This window comes from Rattus rattus, chromosome 13, assembly GCF_011064425.1.
Source record: "Rattus rattus isolate New Zealand chromosome 13, Rrattus_CSIRO_v1, whole genome shotgun sequence".
Classification (NCBI taxonomy): Eukaryota; Metazoa; Chordata; class Mammalia; order Rodentia; family Muridae; genus Rattus; species Rattus rattus.
In genome coordinates, this window is record NC_046166.1 from 31325197 (window position 1) to 31338980 (window position 13784).

Genomic DNA, 13784 nt, shown 5'->3' on the forward strand with positions numbered 1-13784 from the left:
AGAGTCTTTGATATCTAACGATTCTGTCGGGAAAGTATCCAGTAACACCAGCCCGACGTTACCACGCTACCCTGCGAGTGCCTACCTCTTCTTCAGTCATTAACAGAGTTGAAATGTGCTTTTGGAAACGCCAGCCCTCCATATGGTGGAGGCGAGTTCCTTATTGTAATTAGAGCACCAAGAAGGCGTATCGTCACTCACCGAGTGAAGAAATGTGGAGCGGAAGATGACTCAATAAACATCTGAGGGAATGTTTGCAAAGTGTGATCTTCAAATCTGTGCTGAACTTCAGCTCTCAACCTGTTCTCTGCACAACTGTTTGTAATGGCTTGCGCTTGGCGCAATGCCACTGTTGCCACTGAAGGCTTCATCTAAGCAGAGCCCAGTGAAACTCATTACCATATGCATCTAGCATAAGACCCCGTGTTTGATAAAATAAAATAAATAACTCCCATCTGGACCTCAAGCCAAGAATAGTTTACTTCAGCTGAACAATGGGTTTCTTAAACATAGATTTGATGAGGTTTTACTGCTAGAAAAATTCTGCACGGCAGACTCATAAGACGTATCTAGGAAGTAAGGGTGCACCCGTCAGCAGAATGCAGGCGGGCTCCGTCGTCGGTGTGTTCTTCGTGAGCAGTGCGTCAGAACCCTTCACACTCTGCGAAGCACCTTATACATTGCACTCTTTCTCTCTCTACCTCTTTCCTTCTCCATCCCTTCTGTTTTTAGCTTCTGGGATGTCCATTCTCTGTCTTTGTGAGCTGCCTGAAATCCCTCACAGAATGAGGCAAAGCCTACATTAATTAACTAGCTTGGAGACGCAAACCCACACATCTGGGCACGGTCTACAGGGTGTCGATCCTTCACTCTCTTAGTGGTTGCTGTTTTAGCTCAAGTATATTGGTGTTTGATAAGCTGGCATTTCTATAAAATTAGAATATCATATGCAAGCTCATATGTGAAGCGAGAGTCCAATATAGCTATAAACATATGGCTTGCACTGTGAAGTGTTCTTTTTTCTTTTCTTTTCTTTCCCAGGGAGTTTTGAAGAAATATACAAGAACATATGTCCTGGCCTAGGACTCACTGCCAGATTTTTTTTTTTTTTTTTTTTTGTCTGTGGTTTGAGATTTCAGATCATTAACTGGACACATCTGTCTGAGTATGTTTTTCTTTAAATAAAAGAGAAAAACTCTGAAGGAAGCTATCCCAAAAAAAAACACAGTTTAGCATTCCTAAGGGTTTTTTAAAACATATTTAATGTCCTCGACCGTTCAAAGCAGGCAGAAATCCTCCAGGCTGTGTGGCCGTCATTTTTGTTAGTAGCTAAGCATTCCTTCTGTATGGGTGAAAATGCATAAGTTGTTTTCCTATTTGCTTTATAAGCATGTATTTGTAAGTGATGGTGAGGAAACTTATGGCCTAAGGGAAAGAACTTTAAAGCTAGAACTGAAGGATTCACTCTTAAACCCACTTCCATTGTTAACTTTGACTGGGCAAGTCATACAACCTAAAGTCCTCAGTTCCTATACGTAGAAAATGAATGATTTTTTTTTTAAAAAAAATCTTGTCTTGCAAGAGACTTGGATGAGATGATGTGTGTGGGAGAGCTTTGGAAAGAGTGAATGAGGGCTATGAGAAATACACTTCCTGTCTGGGAAGGAATGAACAGTGTACTTGATAACAGAACCACCAGTTTTCTGACCCAATCGTCCACAGAGTTCTAAGAGCCTTTCAGCGATGCTGAACACGTGCTTAGAAATGACGCTCTAAGATTTCTCATGGGCACTCAAGTCTCTGCTCTGTGTCCATACAGTGCTGTCCACCCAGCTGCCCATACTTTGTCCTCTGACTCTGGCCTGGGTGTCTCTGATGCCACCTGTCTTCATAGCAGAGAGGCATAAGGTCACCATGTTTATCATCAATCCACTGTACAAGTCTCTCTCTCTCTCCTGTGTCTTCTTGCACAGTCCTCAAGAATCCCATAGCTTCCACTTCCTGTTTGGCTTGCTGGACACTGTTACAGAGCAGGAGTACCAGCTGAGGTGCAGCTGTTCTCCTCATGCTTAGCGGCCTCTGTCCTAGGCTGCCACAGGGAACACCAGCTGAGTTGTCTGAAGATGACATCACATCTAACTGCTCTGTCCGTTAGGAGCTGTGAATTCTAGCCATAGCATGAGTGTGTTAAGGATCATTGGCAGAGTGAGAATGATCTGACTGGAGATCTGAGGGGAAGGAAGGGTGACGGCGTGGCTAGTGATGTAGCTGTATCTCACTATGGGGTGACAGGACATTAACTGTCACAGGAGAATGGAAAGGAATACATTCCGAGTTTGCCTATTTTTCATTGTATTTATTACCGGGGTGTCTGGGAATGAAAGGGGAGAGCCGTGCAAGTGGCACTTTATATGTAGAACAGAGCAGTTAGGAAGTCGGCTCCCTCCTTCCACCTTTATGTTGCTTCTGGGGACTCCCTTGTACCAGCTGCACCATGGCGCTGGCCCACATGCCAATCAGCAGTGGCCACAGCGTCCTAGGCAGGTGACTGCTGCTCTAGGTTGTATACAGTGCCCAGGTCTGTGTCATTTGTTGCTTCTTCTGTAGCTCTTAGGATTCAGCATGGAAAGGTTTTAGGAACTGCTGCGCTGAGGCAGCCCCCTTCTCCGTTAACCCACTGATTGCTTGGTTATAACTAACCTTCAGTGAGAGACTCTGGTATCAGGAATTGATGTTGGAACCCAACTGGAACCAGAGCACTTGTCTGACACCGTGTGCACGTGACAGACAACTGTCATTGAGACTGAGCTGATCTGAGGTGACCAAGCCAAATCTACACACTGGCCTTACCTTCATATTTGCTCTGGGTTCCAACTGTGGTACCACATAGTAACTCAAGCAAGAGTTACTGTGAGCTGCTGGACTTGCTCCATTACTTGGTTTTGATATGACAGGTGATATACTTGAACATTTTTTCCAGGCACAGCCATTAATTCTATGTCCATCGACTTGATTTTCAACCTCCCCAAAGAATATAAGATTTATTATTCTCCCTGCCAATAATATTTGACTCGTTAACAAAGAAAAATACATGGTGTTCTGTGACATCAGGCAGTGCTGAAAAAGAGTAGACCTGTAAACATTTTTTAAATCAAATCAACAAATATGTGTTGAGAATTGACATAATCATGAAATTCTATTTGGGCAGAACTGAGCTTAGCTTTTCTGGTATTTTCATTTTGCAGATAATAGGCTGAGTGAGTTCTATTACCACAGACTGAATTTTGACCTTCAGGGGAGGACTGACTAATAAGAACATTAGAGAAAAGTAATTAGTGTCTGACAGCGAAGGAGAAGGGCACAAGCTCTTTGCGGATGCAAGTTGAAGAAAATGGTTAGGATACAAACAAACTGTAAATCGACTCCATTGTGCATGGTCAAAGAAAGACTGTAGTATTAAGAAAGGGCCGGGGGAAGGCTAGAATATGTACCCCACCCTCTGTCCTGTATAGAGCGAGCCTGGGTCATCTAGGAAGTCTGGTCAGAAGCCCTTGCTGTATCCAAGGAAGGGGGTGTGGACCCTTCAGAATTGTGACACGGACCACAATTTTCTTTTTGTTTCTTTTTTTCCAAAATTACTATTTTTTTTAATTTACTGTACATCCTGATTGCATCTTCCCCTCCTTCCTATCCCCCAAGTCTCCTCCCTCTCCTTTCCCCTCCCTCCACCTTTCCTTCCCCCCTTCCTCGTCAGGAGAGGCCTCCCGAGGATATCAAACCACCTTGGCATATTAAGTTGCATCTTCTAGATGGCCTAGATGCATCTTCTCCTTTTGTGGCTAGGCAAGGCGGCCCAGTTAGAGGAAAGGGATGCAAAGGCAAGCAACAGAGTCAGAGACAGCCCCTGCCTGCCCCAGCTGTTAGGAGTCCTGCATGAAGACCCAGCTGCACAACTGTCACGTATGTACTGAGGGCGCAGGTCTGTCCCATGCATGCTCTCGGTTGATATTTCTAAGTTAGGTAACATATATAGCTCCCTAATGCTAACATTCGTCTATGCAAAGTGTTTTTAAAACCTACCAAGTGAGATACCACCTGGAGAGGCCATCTTTAGCCCATCTTTACCAATGACTAGAGAGAAACTCTCCAAGAGGAGACAGATACATGGCTTGCTTTACTGATTGACTAGTTAAACTCTTGAACACATGTTTAGAACAAGCTTAGATTTAGTGAAAATATTAAGGTTAACAGGCTAGATGTGGTAGTTACTTAAAAAACAAATCTTGGCAACTAGCTAAGCTAAAACAAGTAGGTGAAAGGTACCTGTTGGACTGTCTGATGGAAAGCAAGATCACACAGGACATATGACAGTCACTGGAGATTCAGAACCAGGAGGGAGCGATGAACAAGCGAAGCCACATGTCTGTTAAACACTCATCTCCACTTGACTTTTTCTCCCTTACGTTCTCTATGAAAAGCTTTTTCTCTGTCAAACCCTTGCCTCGCCATGCAACTATAACTAGAAACTAACTACAGTCACACAAGCTCAGAATCCAAAGGGACTTCATTGTCCCGGCTGGGACAAGTGTTCCTGCTAGTCCATTCTGCTGGCCCAGAGATGATGACCTGCTCAGGAACTGCCTGTAAGGAGACAGACAGTGTCGTGTGGCTGCTCTAAGCAGACATTCTAAACGCATCCCACCCAGCACCCTGTTCCCTCCAAATGTAGATTCTGCTTGAAGTACAAATGCAATGAATAAATAAACTGTTGGGCATAGTATATGGTTTTAAAATATCAGGGCAAATAGTATATTTCTTTTGTTTCCTCATTATCAAGAACGATCTGCATATTTAAATTTTATAGTTGACTTCTTAAAAATGTATTAGATTTTCTAAGACTTTACAAGTGTCTTTTTATTTTTTTAATTTGTATTGGATGTTCTCTCTCTCTCTCTCTCTCTCTCTCTGTGTGTGTGTGTGTGTGTGTGTGTGTGTGTGCACATGCGTGCACTTGAGCACACACCTGTGTTCAGAGGACAGCCTGCTGAAGTTGATTTTCTTCATCTAGTAGATGGGTCCTGGGGATCAAGGTTATCACCAAGGGCCTCTACCCCCTCAGACTCCCCACCCTGATTTCAAAGTCCCCACAGAACCAAATATTGAGGAATTGACCAGATGAATTTAAGTGGAAGTCTCATTACTCACCCAAAGACACCGAAGAAAAGGGAAGGGATTTGAGGAACAATGTTTTCCAAAAAGAAGAGAGCAAGTTTGAGTCCAAAGACTTGACACTGATATGAGGAAGGTCCCAGTGACTTAGACATAAAGGCTCACCTTCATTAAAGGTCATCACGGGACTAAGAAAAGAAGCCAAGCCATGCCTTTGAAAGAAGGCACACCCAGTGGAGCAGCACCCAGTCATGTCGGTTTAGCAGGGTACTTTGTAAAGTCTTCAGTCCTCCATGGACGAGGTACGGAAACGTAGTTTGAGTGGTAGTGCTCCTATGTGACATAGAGAAGGAACTTTTCATCCTCTCTGATAGTGTGTAGCTTAAAGCACAATACCTGATCTTGTGTTTAGCCCCAGGAGCAGTAGACGGAGCAATGGTAAGAATACTGAGGCAGGTTTCCTCATAGAAAGCTAGGATCATGCTCACACACAGCAAATGAAAAACAACGCTAGGGGCAATGCGTATACACAAGGATGAGAAACTCACCCCCGAGACCAGAGCCTGCTAGAGTCAGCATCTAAGTCAATGTACAAAACGCAATCTAGTGCAAACGCAGTGGGAAACACTGTACATGATAGTAATTTAGGGAGGAAAGTTCTAGGGACTTGGGAGCTAGGGTATGATAAAATTACAAAAAAAAAAACAAATGATTTGGCTAATGTAGCTTTGGTTGAACTTAGGGAAAAAAATAATATCCAGTTTGGAGTATTATCTTTTTCAGGAGCCGTACTGATAAAATGAATATCCAGAGAGGAATTGACATTTTAGTGTTAAATTCTGTGTTTTTATCCTTTCACCAAAGTCCATAGAAACCATACGCTTGGATAAAGGCCTCTCCCGCCAGTGTGCTGAGTCTGAGGCACTGTCTCCTTTCATTGAAAATAGATATTTTAGAATGCTAAGTTAAGCTTTATGCCACAGTGCTAATGTGCTCAGGAATTGGATATGAGCTCCATTCGGGTAGATTTAAGCATTTCTCTCTCCCTTTAATTATTTAAATAAATGGTATTTTTAGATGGAGGAAAGAAAAACTCCACATTTATTTTTAAATGGAAGAAGGTAGTTAATAAAAAAAAAAGTCAGTGTTTTTCAAATTATGGGTTTGGTTCCTGTGCCTAAAATTCTTCGCTGTTAGATTTAGACTTCCTGCAGAATTAACAAAAGAGAGTCTAAGTTATTCCTTATTAAAGTAAAGACTTGGAGCGAACAATCTAGAAATCAGGTGCAGCTCTTGAAGGGCACCAGTTGAGAAGTTGGGTCACTTCTTGCACAAATGCATAAGTACAGGCACACAGTGCTGTAGATCAGTGACAGTGCATGCTAATCACAGCAATTTATAACCTACAGTCTACTTATGTAGATACTACCCAGCATGGTCCAACTATTATATTTTAATCGTGTGTGTGTGTGTGTGTGTGTGTCTGTGTGTGTGTGTGTGTGTCACACATGTGGGTACCATGGGAGGCCAGAGGGCATTAGATCCTTTGAAGGTGTGGTTAAAGGAAGTTGTGAGCTATCCGTGTGGGTACTAGGAATGTAACTTGGGTCGTCTGGAAGAGCAGCAAGTCCTTGTAACCATAGCCCCACCTCTTAGGCCTTATGACAAGGTTTAATATGAAAGTACAGATGACACCAGAACTGTAGAGATAGCGCAAGTAAAATGTTAATGCATGTTCCCTTTTTAGTTTTGCAATCTACTTCGTAAATTACAGAGGTCACTATAAAATGCTCGGTGGGCAGGGAGTTCGGGGGCCACTCAGTGGGTAAGAGTGCTATTGCACAACCATGATGACTTAACTTTGAATCTCTAGCATTCATTCATATTTTTTGTTAAAAAAAAAAATAAAGCCAAGCATGACATCGCATGCCTGTAGCCCCAGCACTGTGTCGAGCATTCTGACCAAGCAGAGTGACAGACCAGGACTCCTGGTGTCTACTTTAGCCTGCACAATGCACATAGCCACAGCACACGAATACTTTCAGTCTCAGAAGCTACAGTGCGAACACCCCACAGGACGACCAGGACCACTCCACATCTTCTCATCTGAGTATGAATGCTCGTGACCAGAGCAGTTCTCCGTGGATCCTCGCCTCGCTGTCCTTGATGCTGAACGATTGAGAAACTCTCGTGGAGCGTGAGATGCTGGAGAACAGAAATGAGCCAAGAACATATAACTAGACCCATCTACCTAAACATGGCTTTTCATTGCAATTGGTTTTCTTTCCTACACAACTAACAGTTATCCATGGAGAATATAGTCAGGAATCCTAAGTAAGGTCCGTGGGGGAGCAGATAGGACTAATCCTGTAGTTATACTATGTCTTTTTCTAAACATTATTTCTGTGATTAAAAATAGTATACATGGGCTGGAGAGATGGCTCAGTGGTTAAGAGCACTGACTGCTCTTCCAGAGGTCTTGAGTTCAATTCCCAGCAACCACGTGGTGGCTCACAACCATCTGCAATGAGATCTGGTGCCCTCTTCTGGCCTGCAGTCACATATGCAGGCAGAATGCTGTACATGAAATAAATAAATAAATCTTTTAAAAAAAAATAGTATACATGTCAAGTATCCTGGGATTAAAAATCAATAACTGATCGTAAAGGAAGTTCCCAAGTGCGCCTCTCCCGTGCTCTTGACTCTATAGTACTGTATTACTGACCCACAGAATAAGTGGAGCCTCAGAAAGCAACCCTCAGGTAAAGGAGACTACTGCAAATTATACACCAGTGCGGTGAGGCACGGTGCAAACTGGGGTTTTACCTTATTGTCATGGATAGTTCATCTTCTCCCTTTCCACGTGTGTTATTGTGGGTGAGGTCAAAGGTCAACTTGCAGGAGTCAGTTCTCTCCTTCCATCTTGTGGGTGCCTGGAATCAAACTTCTAGCACAGTGGTTGGACACCTTTATGCACTGATCCACTTGCCAGGATATCTCTGTTCACCCGGTAAAGACATTTGTGTATGAGAAGTTACCCAGTGTGCACTTTGCTCTCACTTCTCCTCACCACAGTAAACCAGAAAAACTGTCAAAAGCTAAGCTTTGTCCAGAACCTGCTTGTGGCAAAGAGAAGCCTGTGGTCAGAGAGAATGAAAACTACACTGCCCTACAGCTGTGGCTGGGCTGGCTCCTTAGCTCAGGGCCTACACTGTAAGCCCTGTGCTGTAGAGGTCGCTCTCCTCTCTAGCATCCAGTGACTTAAGGCCATGTCCTCCTGTGGTGCTGCCACCTTCTGGCCCTAAGTGAAGGGTGCCCCTATCTCCATGAGTACTCTTCATCAGCTTCTGAGTGAGGTATTGGTTTCAGTCCTTTTCTGTGCTGCTAACAGATCACACAGTGAGTAATTACAGAGAAACGAAACTTCTCAAAATTGAGTGCTGACAAGGTTTAAGACTGAGAGACAAACATCTGGCAGGGAGCTCCTTGCTAAGGCCTCTTCTCACGGAGGAAGGTTCAAGAGCAGAATCTATCCTGTGTGAATGAGTGAGAGGAAGCAAAAGGAGGGAGCTAACCTCAGGTTTTGAGAAACCCCCCGTGATGGTAACAAAATGGATATATTAAGTCACCCCCATGGCCTTACCTCCCACCCAACACCCTTCCTCTTAGGGATCAGATTTGCAACACTTAAGCTCCGAGGATGAAGTCTTACTGCAGGACGTCAGTGCTGTGGTGACTTCTGGTGACTAGTGGCTTCTTCCATGCCATCCTTGCTCTGATGGCCTAGCATCTCCACGTGGTCCCTACTGAATCCGCTGAGCCCTTCTTGCCATCTAGAGGCAAACTATGGCTTAAAGTTCCCACACTACAGAGTCTCTGATGCCCTCCTACCAGCTGCTGGGTTCAGGAATTGCAACACAAACCATATGAACACGGATCTCAGTTAAATAAGAGTAGTTTATTGAATGCACATCCCAAGACTGATCCACCAGGACCACAAAAAGGGTCCTAGTTGTGCCAGTCTGTTCTCAGGGCAGGCTTTTTATAGGAAGAAAACAGGCTCAGAAGTTCAGAAGGCAAGGGTGGAGGGAGTACTACATTTGGCTAAGTAGACAAAGTATTTTCAGCTCAGTTTTAAGCTGATTGCACCTAAGGGAAGTAAAAGAGGTGGTGGATGGGTGGTGAACGGGGGAGCTTTAGAGCACTGAGATGACAAAGCATGGGTACCACAGCCATCGTGTTAGGACTTTCTAGGAGAATTTTCAGTGTCCACTATGAGTCACTACTTCTGGCAAGCAGATTCTGAGAACCTGAACTTCATTTCAGCTTATGACCAATATGGAGACAGAATACAAGGTGACTACAGTTCTGTGAAAAGGAGCAGGCCTAATAACAGTCAACAGCCACGAGACTGAACTCTACTTTCTCTGCTCCCCATTGAAATATGTGGAAACTTCTAACCGTGGGGTCATTGTAGAGCCAAGAGAGACAGACTGCAGGGAAGAGGTGCGATGGAGACTGTAGCTCCTGCCTAACTACACTTCAGTTGTTGTCAGTGTTCTGCACTGCATGAAGTGCAGATGGCACAGGCCCATCCCTCAGCTGCTGGTTGTGTTGCTGCTTTGGTTTGGCTTGAGACAGGATCTCCTTCTGGAGCTCAGGCTGGCCTAGAACTCACTATGTCGCTGAAGGTGCCCTTGACTTGACCCCATCTCTACCTCTGGAGTAGACTACTTACAGGCACGCAGCATTGTACTTTGCTCTTTGTCTGCTTTTGTTACATTCTGTCCTCTGTTTTTTCCTGACTTCTTCCCATCTCCATACTAGGCGATCTTCAGTTTTCCCTTTTGTCTTGGGAAGAGAAGGGCTCTTCTTCCTCAGAATATGGACCACCTGGTCTTACTGGCTCTCAAGGTCATCTCAGAATAGGATTGTACAGGATGGACATACTAAGAAGCAAACACATCCAGTGGCTTTCGGAACTATCATCCCGGGTCGGAGCGGCTACTGGGTCTTAGCTGCTGAGAAGACGGTGCTGAGTGAAACTAGTGAAGCTTGTCCTGTTAAGGACACTACGGCTCCTATGTAAGGAGAGAGCCAAGTGAGGTGCCCATCAATAAGGAAATGATTAAATCAGTTATGGAACAGCCCATCCTGGGGAGTACTATACGTGTTTACATGTACATGTCTATACATGTTTACATCCCCCGCTCTGCCTTCTGCCTGGGCTCCAGGAGTTTCCCCAGGCTTGCTCAGCAAGTGCTGTTACCTCCTGGTCTGTCTCACACACAAAGGCCCAGGATTTTGAACGTGTTACCCTGCAGGAGGCTGGGGATCCTTCTAACTTTGGTCTACCCTGGCTCTGGCATCTTCTTCAGACACTGTTCTGAGGGTCTTCCTGTTAGGAAAGGGCTTCCAAGAGCTTTATTCCTGCTATTATTGTTTCAAACTCTTCCTTTTTTTGTGGCGTAACCTTCTTTAGTCAATTCAATACATCTAGACAATACTAGAGCTATTGTCATTTGATGGTAAATTTCCCAGACTCCCGCGTGTTCCTGATTAGCCTGCTTGACTTTTGTCTAAATATTTTTCAACTGTCCGACAGACAATAGAATAAATCTCTTGCACTTAAAGCTCACGTTTCAGAAAGGAAAATAAAGTGATACCTGTGTAGTAGAAAGCAGCCGCCGACAGCTGTAACAGTATCTTTGGCATCCTCTGCCCCGGTTCAGAGCTGTTTCTTTTATCACACAATGTGCTGATGCCAAGGAGCTTTGTCTAAGAGTCACTCTAAACACCAGCTTCTTTCTTTCATCTTGTGTTTCTGCCGAGATCCAAAGAGCTTCATACGGTTTCCTTAGATCAATCAATAATATTTAATCCAATCAGAAAATACGAGCCCAGAGACTCTGAAGCCGAGCGCTGTAGATTGTCTCTAAATACACTCTCTTTGCAGATGCAAGTATTGGCACTATGATGAAAACCTGCTTACTTCAAGCGTCGTCATCGTCTTCCATAATGAAGGATGGTCAACCCTCATGAGGACGGTCCACAGTGTGATCAAAAGGACACCCAGGAAGTATTTAGCAGAAATTGTGTTAATCGATGACTTCAGCAATAAAGGTAATATCTATAGATTGACATCTTCACTAGAAAATAAGTCAATCATAAGTAATTATTAAAATGTGTTATCAAAAGAAGTTTTTTAAATGAAGGATATCTACTGACAGGTCACTGTGTTGTCACTGTGCCAAGCACTGTATAGGAGTCATTTTGTTTAATCCTAGCAATAACCTTTAAAATACTATAATTACCTGTTTTCTTCAGGAGATTCCAAGAACTCATGTGGCTTACCATCGGGCACGGAGGCAGTAATTAACTGTTAGATCCAAATCCATGAGCTCAATACTTTCTTTTGACGCTGTACCAATTCAATTCTGTGCGGCTTGGAATTCACAAAAGTTGAGTTATAGGAATAACTTACTGAAAGACTGAAAACCAGAAATGTGTACATTTTGCACTGTCACTCAAAGCTCCTGCCATAGTTTTCAAACTGAAATCCACGAGCCTATCTCACAGCCTTCACTCTGCAGTTGAGCGATGCTGCAAATACCGAATTTGCCCTGAAAATGCGAGTATATTAGTTACTTTCCTGGTTACTGTGACTAAATACCAGACAAAAGCAACGTAAGGGGCAAGGGGGGTTATATTGGCTCACAGTTTAAGGGTTCATTGAATGAACACCGAGAAAAAGGAGCGATAAATGTCACCGTTCAGTTCATGACCCCCTTTTCTTCCAGCAAAGACCCAAGTCTGTGTTGGAACCTCCTGCATTTGGGGGGCTCGATCCTGCCGAGTCATCATGTTAACCATCATCCTGGGCGCCCTGGGCTGCTCTCAAGAACACACCTTCTACAGCTCATTACATTCTCTATTTGATTTCAAATATTAAATAAAATCATTTATGAGTGGGAGAGCATGTGTGGAGACTCCTGTACCCTAGGCTAGCCTTGAGCTCTTTGTGTAACTTGGCATAGCCTTATCTTTTGAATTCCTGACCATCCTGCCTCTGTCTCTCAGGCGCTGTGACCAGAGGCTGGGACCCAGCTCAGTCCTCATTCTTTTAAAGGAGGCCATTACAGTATTTAGGCAAATGTTAGGTCATCTTGGTTCAACTTGGAAAGAGAAGGAGCAAGTGGTAATTTTCTAGAAAATTTAACTTTTTAAAGCTAATTTGAATAATTTCTTTCAACACGTTTTTGTAAGGTAAACATATATTCCTAGTTACAGAAGTGTAGAAATAATGCTCTAGCCCCAGATAGTAAGTCAACATGGAAATGAAAATGGAATGTTGCTGTTTCCATGTAAATCTGCACATTTATTTATTTACGTATTTATTTATTTATTTACTTATTTATCTTGCTGATCACAAAGCAATTGAAGTTTTTGAACTGACTGAAGTGTCCAATTATTCAATAATAACAGGATATTTATACTTTGGCAAACACGTTTTCCAGTTTTTCTGCATAAGGCATGACTACCAAATCCTACGTTAGGATTGAAGAACCTGAGTACCATAAAATACCTACCTTTCAGGAGAGCTTTCTGCAGCTTCCTTCCCCTAAGCTCAATTCAGAACTCTTGAATTTTGGACAAATGTTTGCTGCTTCAGAGAGGACATAACTAGAATCCTGATCTGTACACATATGCTAGCACTAGAAAAAAAATAAAATGATGACTTATTCCCTCCCCCTCATTTCCTGCAGCTGATAACTGCAATTACTAATCATTTTAATTACTCTAGACATATAGCTTTAATTTTTAAGCTCAGTTAAATAGATTTATTACCTTGGATATTTTATCTTGGTTGCAGTTTTCTATGACAAATGCTTTTACCAAAACTATTTTTCTGCAAGACAAACATTTGAAAATAAACTTTAGCAGGCGGCAGAAGTGGCTTAATGGTTAGAGCCCTGGCTGCTCTTGCAGAGGCCGGGGTCTGATTCCCATGTGACGGCTCACCAGCATCTGTAACTCCAGCTGCAGTTGAGCCTGCACCCTCCTCTGGCCTCCAGGGACACAGAACACATGTGGTGCACTCGTGTGTGAACAAGCAAACACACATACACTTAAAGTAATAAGAAAAGAGAATATGCCTTCTCATGGAACTGTTGACACTATCACCAGTGATTTTCAAGTGTATAAAATATTCCAAATCTACAAAACTACTTTCTGAACTCTCCTGTATTGGTACTAATGGTAGAAATTTTATTATTAATATTTAAAATCATCATTATAAAAAGAAAAGTAGCTTTTTGGTACAAAGAAAGCCTGGGCCCTGAGGCGTGGGGCTGTTTGCTCCCTGACTTCCTCTTGCTGTCTGTCCGAGCATCTCATGCTGCAGATCTCTGAGTTCTAAGGCTCACACTCAGGCAGGATCTACGTACCTCACAGTAGGCAGAAACTTTTAGATTCCCTGGACACACAAGTCCAGAAGGTCTGTAGTTAGTGTTTCCAATTTCAAGACAACATTACGATCTGTTGCTACTAGCTTCAGAAAAAAGTGTAGTATTTGCTTAATAAAGCTCAAATAAAAAAAAAATGGCTTGCACTTT

The 13784-nt window shown here is 43.2% G+C and overlaps 1 protein-coding gene across 2 annotated transcripts in view; it reads left to right on the top strand.

Annotated features, from left to right (window-relative positions):
- Positions 1-13784, top strand: part of Galnt7 (polypeptide N-acetylgalactosaminyltransferase 7) — a 123452-nt gene that overhangs the window by 86888 nt on the left and 22780 nt on the right. For both annotated transcript variants that reach the window (XM_032919307.1, XM_032919306.1), the window contains exon 3: positions 11126-11292. In XM_032919307.1, coding sequence (XP_032775198.1) covers positions 11126-11292 — 167 coding nt within the window. The remainder of the gene's footprint in view (positions 1-11125; positions 11293-13784) is intronic.